At 46.1% G+C, this 13,784-nt stretch overlaps 1 protein-coding gene across 2 annotated transcripts in view; it reads right to left on the bottom strand.

The window, feature by feature from the left end:
- The window catches only part of EEIG1 (estrogen-induced osteoclastogenesis regulator 1), a 38,164-nt gene that overhangs the window by 22,694 nt on the left and 1,686 nt on the right, over nt 1–13,784 (bottom strand). For both annotated transcript variants that reach the window (XR_013958124.1, XM_080630522.1), the window contains exon 2: nt 12,976–13,612. Coding sequence is in view for 1 of the 2 variants with exons in the window: in XM_080630522.1 (XP_080486648.1) it covers nt 12,976–13,121 (146 nt within the window). In the remaining variant the exon portion in view is untranslated. The remainder of the gene's footprint in view (nt 1–12,975; nt 13,613–13,784) is intronic.

Consider the following 13,784-nt stretch of genomic DNA (forward strand, 5'->3'; position numbering starts at 1 on the left):
AGAGTGAAGCATTCACACACCCCAGCATGTTTCTGGGGGAGAAGGGCAAGCTCCAACACTTCTGGAAGGCTTCACCATGCTTGTTCAGCTCTGCCTCACACCAGGCGATGGACATATATCCACTCCTGCTGTTTGCTGGCAGTTGAGGAGGTGAGGGAAGAGCGAACATGGAAGGAAGAGTAAGGAAAAGTCAGCTCAGGAAACCAGATTCCACTTACGCAGTTCGCAGCAGAGCCTGCACAATCCCTGGTTCACTGGAGAAGAGACAAATACAGGAAAAAGGATTAACAGCAACTGTCCAGGAAAGAAAAGCTCATGGAAGAAACTTCAGGCACAGCTGAGAAATCAAGGTAAGGAGCAGAGAAGACTGCTTCACTGGGGGACAAGGGGCAATGACACAGCACCAAGTATGTGAAAGGCAAAAGAACTGGAGCAAAACCAACCAGGCGAGTGTGAAACAAAAACAGGATACACAGAGTGATTTAGAAATCCTCCTTAGGAATAAGCTGGTATCTAGCAGGCAAGCGATCGACTTTTGATGGCTTTGACCTTATTTCCAGAAGCCTGTTTCTATAGAAGCACAGCTTTTGAACTGCGTGTTACAGTTCCCTCCAAGGCACTGATCAGTCTTGATCAAGGTCCACCCGAACAAGCCAGGGAGCAGTAATACTTACTGGAGAATGGGAATGGCAGTCAGTCAATCACCAGGAGAAAAGCCTCCAGCATCAGCATTCCTAGTTGTGTATTAACAGCTTCTCTGAAAGGCAGTAATGCAGTTATGCCTGGACTCCAGTCACGTGCATCCAGACATGTGTCTTTTATAGGTGACAGACATGAGATCCTGCACCTCATGCACAATGTCCCATAGGGAAGAGCTTTCCAGTGCAGTCCATCCTGTGTACTCCAGCATAGCTACACTCTCCAGTCCATCCAGTGATTCTAAAACCTAACACTGGGTGTTATTTTAATATAGATATTTCTAACCATTCCTTGTATCTAAATCTTAAAGCCTTTCAGCTCTTCCTAACATGAACTATGTTAAAAAAACTATAAGAACCAATGGAAGTGATTAAACACCAGCATGCAGCTGGTGATCGAGTGCTGCAGCAGAAATTGCATAATGAAATAAAAACTGTGCCAAGTGGAGAAAGAAAGTCCCGGAAAAATGACCCTTTCAAACTTAAGCTATAGAACAAGTCAGATGAGTTTGGGAAGGGTGGAGCTGGGAGAAGGCAAGGGGAAATAAATCTAACAGGCTGCTCAGCTGTGGAGCAGCAAGGGATGTGTACACGGCACTTCACGGACAGGACATGCCCAGCAGAGCCAGGCTGCTTTGAGGGATTTCTAATTCACATGCTGTCATCTCCAAGCAGAGAAGAAAAGCTGGACATGAGGAAAACAAGGACAAAAAGGGACTGACTGTAACATTGAGTGCTGTGCAATCCATCTACTGTTACACACTGTGCTGAAGGCAGACCAACCCGAAGCAGCACATATCCAAGGACTTCTTGCCACATCTACGGAGCACAAGCTCTTTTTGGTCAGAGGCCAGGGCCATGTGCCAGGAGCAAAAACATCACAAGCAAAGAACTACCAAACTCCTTAAGTGTAAAGAAAGGAATAACTGGGGAGATGACTCAGTTGCTGCAATACAAGTCTGTAATAACGTGCATATTGAACACTGAAAGACGTATTTGCTTTTTTTGAACCCTGATCATGCACTGAGTCACCACACCAACTCCTACCTCTATTGTTCCCATAGACTACGCTGGAGCTGGATTAGCCAAGAGCAAACTAACTGCCAGGCTGCCAAGCCCACCACCGGGGCCTTCCTCTTATGAGGCAATTCACAAGGATTTCAGTTATAGAAGACACAAGCACAGTTCTGCACTGCAGATTTCACCTGAGGCTGCCCAGGTCAGCCACCAGCTCCTGCATTCAGGTTGCTGTATGTTGGTGCTGCGCTCTCCAGCCTGTCTCAGATGCTATTCCTTTTTCTCCTGTGGTTGCAGATGTGTTGTTCCTCCTGCTCCTGTGCTTGTTCTGTGCTGCAGAAGACTGGGTTACCTTGCAGTTCACAGAATCACAGAATGGTTTGGGTTGGAAAGGACCTTAAGATCATTCAGTTCCAACCCCCTGCCATGGGCAGGGATGCCTCACACTAGACCATGTCAGCCGAGGCTCTGTCCAACCTGGCCTTGAACACTGCCAGGGATGGAGCATTTACCACAATGAAGAACTTGTCTAAGTCTGGATATAAATACCTTTCAGATCTGATTTTCTGCAACTATGACCACCAAACAATCAAATGGGCTCTATTCATAAAACAGACATGGCGGCAACTTAACTAAGAAGAGCTCTTACCTATAGCATCCAGCTGGAGTTAGAGGGGATGAGCAACGCCAACATTACTAAGGGATGGAGGGCACAGAGGGAGGGGATGTTCAGGCCCATTAACAAGGCAACAGCACAGTAAAAACCACAGAAGTTAAGAGGGAAAAAAACCCCTGACTCCCAGGGCCTGTTCACCCATTGAACAAATCACTGTTCAAACTTCCCCTGTGGTTCTAACAGGGAAGCTAAAGCTTCAGAAGGTCCTAAACGCTTCAGAAATCCTCTGGGGTTTGTTCTGTGCAGATGCTTCAAGATTAAAGTAGATTATCCCACCCTGTGTCAGAGTCAATACATACGTCTATCACACTGAGAAAGCCTCTGCACTTCTGGCAGACTGTAGATGCGAAATGAAGATTCAGTGATCAGCCGGTGCTGATGTATTTATAAACTTCCTTCATCCCCTAAATGTTAGCTGGCATCTGAGAGGCTCCAGATTTGCCTTTTGCTGCCTGAATTTAAACCCCTAGTAAAGAAAGACAGCAATGTCAACTCCAGCGAGGAGAAATCTGATAATATCCCTACCACACAGGGTACAAGGCATGGCTACTGCTCCATGATGCAAGAAAGTTGTGTTTGTAAACAAGATGCTCTTATAAAACCCTACCTTTCAAAAACAAGAAAATCCACACGGGATGAGAAGAATCAAGACATGGTCAACTCAATACCTGGGATGGTATATCTGGAAAATGAGAAGCCTGAGGGGAATTGACACAAGACTACAAACAGCATCCCTAGCACAAGTGACGTACACAGAGACAGATCTTTTTGCCTCTAAGGCAGATTTATGACACATGAAGACATATTGATGCCAAGGTAGTTAAATGACATTTTTTGCCAATATAAATCCTCTTTCAATGAGGAGAGTTTGCAATATTGCTGTACCAGAGAAGTCTTTATAGTGCAAATTAACCTGCACATGAGGCCAAGTTCATTTCTGGAATAATTTCATTAATACTGTGTGATGTAACATCACTGCAATTTGGCTCGAGTATGTTGAAGAGCCCTTCAGTAAATAAGCTGCCTGAAGTCAACCCTGGTGCTAAAAGTAGGTTTAATTACCCAAGAGGTAACACCCTGCCATGCTCAGACGTGTTCAGCTATGAGTCACTTCTATACAGTATACATTTGAGTCAAAACCGATCTAATAGTCCAGGAGAAAGCCCTATATATGTTAACAGCAGCTTTTTCATTTCATAGTGAACACAGGTGCTTTATGACGGTTCCTTTATAAAGGCATTGTTGAGCAGTGCAAACCAGGTCACTGGTTTTAAGGACAAGCAACAGACACATTCTCCCTGAAGCTCCATCCCCTCCATTGATATCTCTCGCTCTTGGGTAGTATCAGCAAAAAGACCACTCAGCAGAAGAGGTCTGCAAATTAGAAGAGGCTGCTGAGTAAAGCTGCTGCCCCCTGACTCATCACCATGCTGGTGGTGACGGGCTTGGGTTTCTAAACCCTGCCTGTCCCACACTCCCTCCCCTTCTGTCCCGATGCTGGAGTGTGTCAGAGCTGGTGCTATGCCGGAGCCAGCATGAGGGGAGAGAAAAGGGTCTGAGAGAGCAGTTTAAGAGCTGCTTTTGCTCCTCAGACAAATGCAGTTCTCCCAGACAGACCAATATCTTGTGATGCCACCTGTCCTAACCAGAGAAAGGTACTTGGATAAATTCCATCTTGGTTAAAAGCACAATAGGCGAGATCTCCACATTTTGCAGCAGCAGTCAGTGCTGGTTAAGCCTCTATGTAAAGTCAGCACAGGCTCCTGCTGCTCCGCTGCCAGGAGAGGGTTTGTGAAGAGCAGAGAGTTTTTACCTCCTCTGTGGCTGTCACTATGAGCTGTACTCAGACACATCCCCTTGATTGTCCCCTACAGAGAAGCAACCGATGGTGGAGACGTGTAAGCAGCACTTCTGCAGGGAAGACAACGTGCAGATTTGTTTTGAAAGAGCAGACAAACTTCAATGGAAAGCAGAAAAAGCCATTGCTATGAACCTCCATCAGGAATGGACTTTAAAGAGAACCATGGCCAAACAGAGTGTGATCAGCCAGTCCCTGTACAGCAGAAAAGGGGTTTTCAACAAAGCAGAAAGGCAGCAAATGTGAAAAACAGTTACAGGAAACACACTCTTCCACAATACAGTCTCCCCTGTGGCAAGGAGCACTGCAGGCTACTGAAGGTATAAGATGTGCAGCACTGCGCTTGAAAAGAATTCAACATTTATGCAGATGCAATTGCCTGGTGTTCCCGAAGTATGAGAGAAACCATAACAGGCCTCTGGCAGAAGCCAGGAAAAGAGCTTTCCTACAGAGGGGTTACTGCATAATTAATGTGTAACAGAGGCAAGCAGACTGCCTCTGAACAGCCCTTACTGCTTAACCTGGAAACAGGACATGGCACTAGCTGGAGCTGACCCGGTGCAGCAAGTCTGTGTCAAAGACTGACTGCTACCGCTTCGTTCCAGGGCAATGGAGCATCAAGAGATCTGGAAAGATTGCTGTATTATAAGTATCCATCATTCCTCCCTCATTCTGTGACACGCAGGCACAGCCTGGGCGATGATGGGAAGAGCAGGAACTTGCAACAGAAACAGAAAAAGCATGATGGAAACACGACCAAGCTGGCAACCATCTCCCCAGCCTATAGCAAGCAAAACCCCACTGAGACCCAACCTTACCTTTGCTGTTTCAAGCATGGATAAAACTTGAAAGAGCCTCATACAAGGCCAAGGAAAAAAGTTATTATCTGAGTTTTTCCAGTCAAGCTTTTCCTTCTCCCACTCTGGGCCATTTGTAGCTTTATTTTGATGAGCAATATTATCCCTTAAGGACTGGAAACTGAAGTAAGTGGACAGAGAAGGCAGCAATTGGAAACCTTCAGCAGGGTTCGCTCTGGCCTCCCTACTTCATACCCTCACACTCACAACTCCTATTTCAGGAGGAACGGAGACTCCAGCAGCAGGCAGGAGCACATGCAGGCATGTGCTGAGCAGTCCTTCATGTGCAGCTGGCTGAGGAAGACTCTGTTGATCATTAACCCAATAGCCATCAGGGAAACATCTTGCTGCAGTCATTTCATACAAAGGTTTATTCTGAAGCAAAATGGAGGTATGAGACTATCCCAAATTGAAACCCTGAGGCCACATCCTATTGGGTTCCTTCATCTGCTTTTCCATTGCAAAGCCAGACTGAAGCTTGGTAATTCCTCAAAGGCACTAAACAAGACCTTTAATTTCATTTTCTACATTGCGTACACTGAACCAGCCTCATTGAGGCAAACACTCAGCTCTAGAAAGTGGCAATCCCCAAACAACTAATGGTAGAAAGCTCTTTTTATTTCAAAGAGCACATTTCAGGCTCTGAAATTACCAACCACATGCAGGGTGGTGGCTTCTGTAGGTCTCTAGAGCTACACTTTATCAGTGCTGCAGCTTTCTAGCCCTACCAGGGCAGTAAATCCATATACACTCTTCCTTCCTCCCATGTAAGCACGCTCAGTGATCTCAGGCTGAACACACAGGGCTCATTTCTTATTCAGAATGTAGCACACGGCTGTAAAAGTATTTTTAGCTCCAGTCCCATCTCCTACTACAACACGGGACCTCCTTCAAGGCCTCCTCTCACCAATGAACTGTGATAAATTCAAGCCAAAGGAAAGGCATAATCCTGCTCTCTTGCCAGATCAGCTACTTTCTATCCGCAGGCAAAGCATCCGTTAAGACAGCCTGTATATGCTATTGCTTATCTAGAACATCCTGTCTCTTCCACACTTGCCTCCTCCCAATCCTCTATTCTTCATGTGCTTCCTCTTCGTGTTCTTCTTCATCCCCATAACCTCATCCCATTTCCTCACTCCTTTCCTCATCTCAACCTTACCGACTGAGCTACATGGGAGAAGCACGTGAAAATGACATCCATGAAGATCAGCAATTCTGAATCATGAAGAACAATTCCCTTTCTTGCTCACAAGATTAAAAATACCCCAAACAAGAAGGCTGTTCATGAAGTGAACACAGGCATAACTGTTTGTCCAGTGGGAAGCGCCTTTCAAATCCAGGCTGAGTCTCACTGTATGGTACCAGAGAGATCCTGATGCCAAGTCCAGAGTTGCAATAGCAATGTATAGCGTGTCTCCCAGCAAGTGCACTTGGCATAACATGAATAAACTGCAAGAAAAGACAAAGACTCTCATCCCGCAGGGTCAGCAGCTGGTTCTGGGGTAGGGTACCACATCAGCCACGTGAAATGACACCTCAAATAATCACCTTTATATCATGGATTACTGATAGAGAAGGAAAAAGCAGATCCAAATGTTGGTCCAGGACACTCCTAAAGGTTTCTGGTTTATTACACAAGTCACAGCTACAAAATAATTCCTGAGCCATTTCAGAGCAGAGCTGGCAGCCCACAGAGGATGCAGAACATATCCTGTTTGAAAAAGGGAGGCCTCATATAGAGCCACATCCGTCTGTCCTTGCACAGATGAAACCCTACAGAGCCAAGCACAGGTGGATGCTGCAAGAGCTCACCATCCCACTCTGTGAGGCTTGCCCTGATGTGAGGGAGGTTTCTGATCTGAGAGCTCTTTCCATGCTACCAGATGCAGCTTCCTGCAATAAAATAGGAAATAAATCTGTACCTATCTCATTTATCTAGAAACTGGTACCAGAACAACTTGCCACTGGCAACTTATGGCCTATTCAAATACCAACCACTGTGCAGCAAGACCACAGGCTCCCAGAGGCATGCATGAATTCCTCAGAAATACAGCTGCAAAGCTAGAATCAACACTGATGGCAGTGCGAGAGCACAAAGAATAAACAGACTGGAAGCCATTTAGGTTTCCTCCTGTACTTCAGAAAAAAACACATCTTAAAGGGAGGGAGGGCACCCTCTCCTACCTACCTTTGTCCCCAGCTAGAGCTGATGGTACTGCCACCCTGCAAACCAAATGGACCACATGGCCTCAGTCTCAATGTAGAACATTAATTTCCAGCAAGTAATTTTTTGAGCCAAGAGCTGCTTAAGTCACACAGATAAGGTTGTTGCTAAGAATTAGCTCTTCAGAACCAGGGATGAGAGGGGAAGTTTGTAAAGCTGGCTGTATCCAAACATATTTACTGATGCTGTGCACACAGCCTATCGGTTACAGGGCTTTACATTACAGCTGCTGGTCAACAAAGAAGCCCCTGCCTGAGCAGCAGCAGGCAGAACAGCAATCAGAGCATGAACAGAAACTGTGTTTTACTGAACAGGATACAGCCCCCACGGCAGGAAAGTTTTAATGTAACTCAGGCTGTCTTGTGACAGGCTCCGACACAGTGACCAGTGACAGGAAGAGGCAAGTCTGGCACGAAGCAAATCAACCCACCCCAAAGCTGCTGCGGTCAGACCCTGCAGGTGAAGCAGCCCAGAAAAAGCAATAGAAATGCTCTGCAAACTCAAATTGCAGCTTAAGAGCGTTTGTGCTGAGGATCCTGCAGTGCTGTATCACTTCTGCACCTTTTTCCAACACCCTCACCTTGCAGAGATTAAACCTCATCCACTGCTTCTGCTCTCATTACTTTTACCTACATTTAGCTATCCCTTTTCTCATTTTTGCTGTTTAGTTTCTCTGTGTTTGGCTCTGAATGCAGGCAGTGCAGGTACTATGTCTTAGCATTACCTGGAAATAGGTTATATTTTATTGCACATTGTTTCTAGAGGCTGCATTCAAACGCCTTCTCCACTAAACACTCCCAGGACACTCCTGTGGCTGCAGCCAGGAAAGAAGGATGTTGGCACATGAAGCTGCCCCAGAGTATTAAAATTCACTCTCTTGATCTGTATATTAAGAATAGATAGACACATAGGGAAAGTCTATGTTTTCAGACGCATTTGCAACAAAAGCACTTTCAAAATACGTTATCACACCAAGTGCTCAGCAGACATTGAACTAAAGCACTAAAGACAAACACAAGTTGTCCTAAGATATGCAACTGGGAGGACAGTTAGAGCCACAACTGTTCCTTCCTCTGGCAATCCCACTCACATCAAGATGCAGAACTCAGCCAGTGATCCTCTCCTTTCACTCCAGCTAGTTTTCTTCCCTCTTGGGGATGCTGACTCCAGAAGAAAAGATTTAGTTACCTAACCTTTGTTTTACAGCAGACAGTGGTGAAGATTTAGATCTCAACTGGGCTGAATCAGTCCTTTAGTCTCTGATTAATGATTTTCCAGTCTGAAAGAGACAGCCGTGGTGAACCTGAAGGACCCTGTAACACCTGACACAGCGACTATTTATGTAAAGACAGTGCATTAGTTGATTTCTAACTCTCACCATTGAGAGCCACAGTTTGGAGGTGGTACAAGCTGCACCTCCCTCCACAAAGGTTTCTGAATCACCAGCTGTGAGTTAGTAGGACAACACTTCTCCCCTTTTATTTATGTCCTACAGAAATGAAAGAGTTGTGTATACCAACAATGATCTTTGCATCCTGCCAGCAGAGGAAAGCAAGTACCTGTAGGCCTGTACCTACATGAGGATGACAAAGCCACACTTACGCAAAAACCGACCTCAGTCCACAGGGAGTTATCAGTGTGAGGTGCCTCCCCAAGTATCAGCATTTCCTTTGGCTGAATGCAGCTTTACACCGATAAAAAGGAAAAAGGCAGTGCAGGAAGTGGCCTTTCACACTTACTCAAACATTTGAAGTTTAAGAATATTCTCAGTTCAAGCTCCAGCACCCAAATACATCAAGATTAGACCACCCTAAGAGGGTCAGCCCTTCCCAGCTGGAGCCTGCATGCACACAGCTGCTGGGAGGCAGGAGATAAGCTAATTCTTTGGTTCAAACTGGTACAGGAGTGCCAGGATCAGGAAAGCAAGATGAAATGCCACATGCACTGGGAAAAGCATGATCCCAAAGTAAATACAGTCTGAGATGCCTTTAGAAGAATGAGGAAGGTGGGAAATGCCCTTAAAGTCACTCAACTCACGCAAAACAGTCTTTCCTCTACAGTCAGCCAGGGGCTTTCAGAGTACAATCCCTTCCTTCAAATCCAGGAATACCAGAGTGTTGGCACAATAACAGAACAATGTAGGATGAAGTGTCAGGAGTCTGTGGACAACACCTGGCTTTCCACTGCCTTCACATCACACACCGGTAGCGCTCGCTGCCAGCGCGCAGCTAGAAATCAGTCAGTGCTGAGGTAAAGAGCATCTGGCTGTCACTCAGCATTATCTGACACCGTGGGCAGAAGGAGAGGGAATTTAATCAAGTCTTCCTCTCCTGTTATACCCAAAGATGTACATGTGCGTACTACATCAGCCTGTAGCTTTAGGCTCTCATTTGGACATCCAGGCTCCTGCCTGTGATGAGCCAAGGATCCAAAGCTTCCCGGTGAGCTTCTTGTATCATCTCTCTAGGAACAAAAGATACCCCCACACATACCAAAAAAGCCTTCAAACTGGTCCAACACGAAGCAACCCATCTGCTTCACAAAAACGGTTGCCATGAATACATCCCTGCTGCTCCGGGCCTGCTATTTTTAAAGCTACTTGGGAGGCAGCTGAATTCACTGGCGGTTGTGCTATTTCAGTATCTAGATTAATGCTATTCAAGGAATATACTGAGGAAATACAGCACCTGCCTGGCCTATACCTGCCTCAGATGCTTTTTCAGGAGACCAAGTTCTGTAATCCAACAGCAGGGTGATAAACCCACAGACAATAGCTGCTTTTCACACAGAGCACTGTAAAGTGAATTGCATCTTATCCCCAGAAGCCCCACTGGAGCATAAGGAGACTTTACAAAGGGAGGGAAAAGGACAAGCAGAAGGATATTGCAAAAGCAACTTCAGTCATGAATATACCCATGGTTTAATGCAAGGCCTGAGTACAACAACTGGGGGGAAGAAGGGTCCCTAGCCTGCAAGACAAAAAGAAACCAAACAAGGAAACCCCAAAGCTGAATGTGCTGACAGGACCTGGAGCTTTTCCAGAGTGCCTCAAATTCCTAAGAGAGTTAAGTCTTAATGCACTTCAGGCAGGTTTTCCTGTAGCCAGGCTGCTTTGTTCCAGCCTGGGCAGAGGAGGTGTGAGCAGCTCCCAGTCCTGGCCAGGTATGTGCAACCCAGGCTGCAGTGGACTTGGGACTGGGATGGGCTGATGGGAGCTGGCAGTACAGCCTCCCACTTCACAGGTCAAATCAACCTGGTGCCACCCAGCAACACACTGAATAGATCAGATCCCCACCTCTCACCACAGACATGCACAAGCTGCTAAGTAATTGTAAATAACCTGAAAAATCTGTCTCTGGAGATCCTTATTTTATCAGACTCTTCTTTCCACATCATAGGTCACTTAATCCAGAGAAAACTGATACAGTGTGTCCTACACCTACCTCTGCCCTCTCCATTTACAGACTCCCCTTGTGAGATCAATCCTCTGCAAACTCATGGGCAGATACAGGTACTGGTCTTCTTGACCACATCTGCACACCTCCTGTTGCCACAGACTGCAGAAGAAGCCCAAAACTGATTGCAGAGCAAACACCAGACTTTTTTTACATAAGCAGCTCACATAAGATGACCTGAAAGACATTTCACAACCTCAAACACAATCAGTTCTGGAAGTGATTGATTTCAGAGAAACAATCACAGATCCTAAATAAGGCAAAGACTTCTAACACAACATGGACAAAGCATCTCCTCTTTAATCCTTCCCCAGATCCAAAGAGTATCAGAAAGGTCATGGAAACGACCAGAGGAGCACAGAGCAGAGCCAAGACATCATCTGGGAGCCTCTCCACATAGTAACTCATCTCCTCAGCATTCCTGGATATTCATCCCTCCTGAAGTTTCTCTGACTGCAACAGGGGAAATATTTGGAAGAGGTCAAACAACTCAATACCATTGAGACCTGTAACTTTTCAGGCAGGAACAGGCTTCCATGTGCTTTCAGTTAGAGTACAGACAGGTTAAGGGAAAGGCAGCAAACCCAACAGCCTACTTCCCCTTTGCTCGTTTATAAGCAATCAAGGCGGTTGAGAGCAATGTATGTGTTTGGTTTGAATTACAGACAGTTTCACTGCTGGAATACATCTGCAACGCACTGTGCTGAGTGAACTGCTGAACCCCAGCCAGCTCACAAACAACGCAACACTGGCAGCAGCAGCAAACCCCACGGATGGCTCCTAGAAGCTGCTTTTAGGGACAACAAGGAGAAGGACATGGATATTTCTCAGCACAGGCTTTTCATGAGACACCCTCCAGTTCAACTCAGTTTACTACGGCTCCAGGAAGCAGAGGAGTTAATTTCTTTCCAAGTTCACATACTGTTTGAATTCCTTAGATAAGCTGCTTCCACCAAACGCAAGGATCTAGCCTCAGGGGAGAACACTGTAAGGAAAAGCTCTTTTGATAGATTTTCTTCAAAGAAGAAATTAATTCAAAGGCCATTTTTGGAGGTTGTTCCACGCCCACAGCTTCAGATGGGGTTGCACTGTGCCTCTGGAAGAAAAACTAAGCGTTGAGCAAAGCCCCACCACTTCTACGTGCAAGACACAAATGTTTTAGGCTTGCACAATAAAAATCTTCTCTCCTGAAACGAGAAAGCTCTGTTTGCAGCACCACAAAGAGGAAAACCATACCAAAGGAGGCTTTAACTCTGGGATAAAGCAGCTAGCTAGCACAAACTACTCCTGTCCCTTTAAAACTGAGCAGTCACTCAGAAAAGCAAAAAAACAAGTTTTGAAAGCCACTGAAGGCTTCCTTCACATCTTGAGGCAGAAAGCAAGCAAGTCTGGGCTGTTCTGGAATTCGTGTTTGCATACTGCTGGTGATAATCTATGTGCATAGCTGAAAACAAAACAAGTTTTTATTAGCAATTAGTAGCAGGAGGGGGGACAGACCTGCCTGAAGCAGGCAGAGGGATGCCAATACCTGATGGAAGAACAACACTGTACAACGTGGAGCAGAAGGAACCCAATGTGACAGATTGCATATAGTAGAAAACAGCGCATCTCTAAACTTGGGAGATGCAATGGCATGAGCTCAAACTGTGTCTTTAACACTGACAACTCTGACTCCAGGCAGCAGTTTTCCCTTGCACAGCAATTTGCAAAGCAAAGCAAGCTACTTCTACTCTTACCAAGAAGAGAAATTCAGAAGCAAAGGAGGAAAGCAAAGTTAGGATGGGTTGATTTGCTTAGATACAGTTTTCTACAGAGTTGAGTTTCAAGTCAGGCATGAGAGCAATAAAGCACAGGGTCTGAAACACAGTGTGAGAACTCGGGGAAGGACGGGGAGGGAGGAAGATAGGATTTCATCCAAAATAAACCCCAGTCCCTTTCAGGGGAGCAACTCCTGCTCCCTCCCATGTCTCTGAAAAATGCAGTCCAGCTCTGATGAGCCACCACCACCCAGGTTCAGAGCTCTCCAGCTATGTACTGTGAGAATGATGTGGCATGTGGGGCCCTACAACACATCTATTAAAATACCATCAAGGGGCAGGCAAGTGGTAGCCATATGCTAAAGCACTCAAAGTGAAGAATAACCAGGGGAAGGAGGACAGGCAGGAAGCAAGTGTGCAAGCAGCTTCTTACCTGGTGGATAAGCTAGCAAAGTCTCCTCCATCTAGCAGCCTGATTTTGCAGAAGAGAACCCCATTGACGAAGGGGACAGCAGTCAGCTCTTCTAGAGTGAAGCTTGTCTGAAACTTGAATTTCTTCTTTTTCATCAGGAAAGCCATGGGCAAATTCAGCGTGGCAAGCCCAGGAATCCCAAACAAGATGAGGGAGGAGCAGCTCAAAACACACACAGACAAGGAGAGAAAGGGCACTCGTTCTGGGAGCGCAAGCAGGGAGTAAATTCCAGTTCAGTTACAATGACGGCCCAGCTTCAAACACACAATCCTCTTCTCTTTGGTGGTCGGATCTGGCTGTGGGATCATTGCCACGGCAGGCTTCAGGTGAGGAGGAAGAGGTCAGATTAAATCTCTGCAACATCTCCAAGGGAAAAGGGAGGGAGAGAAGTCAGTCTCAGCTCCAGACCAGCAGGAGCTGTCCCAGTTAGAGGCTGCAGTGCTCTGCCTTCAGCACAACCCCTCCAGAAAGCATCTCTTTTCAGAAGTCATGTTGAGTCTCCAAAGAAACCTTAAGTCTGTGGGCAGCACATTCAGAGAGCTTCCAGTTTCTATCTCCTCCTCTTGTGCAACTCCTTGGTACAGGTCTTCGGGTCAGCCTTTGGGAGGGAAATGAGTAAATTAGTCCCAGCCAGTCTTGGGCTCCTCCTCCTCCTCTAAAACCTGTTTGGATGGGTAATATTCACTCCAGACTCATACCATTCTTAAGAGGTATGGCCCCAATTAGCCTGGCCCCAACATCCTCTTCCCCCTTTTTGCCTGGAGCAAGCT

This window comes from Psittacula echo (genome assembly GCF_963264785.1).
Source record: "Psittacula echo genome assembly, chromosome: 16".
Lineage (NCBI taxonomy): Eukaryota > Metazoa > Chordata > Aves > Psittaciformes > Psittacidae > Psittacula > Psittacula echo.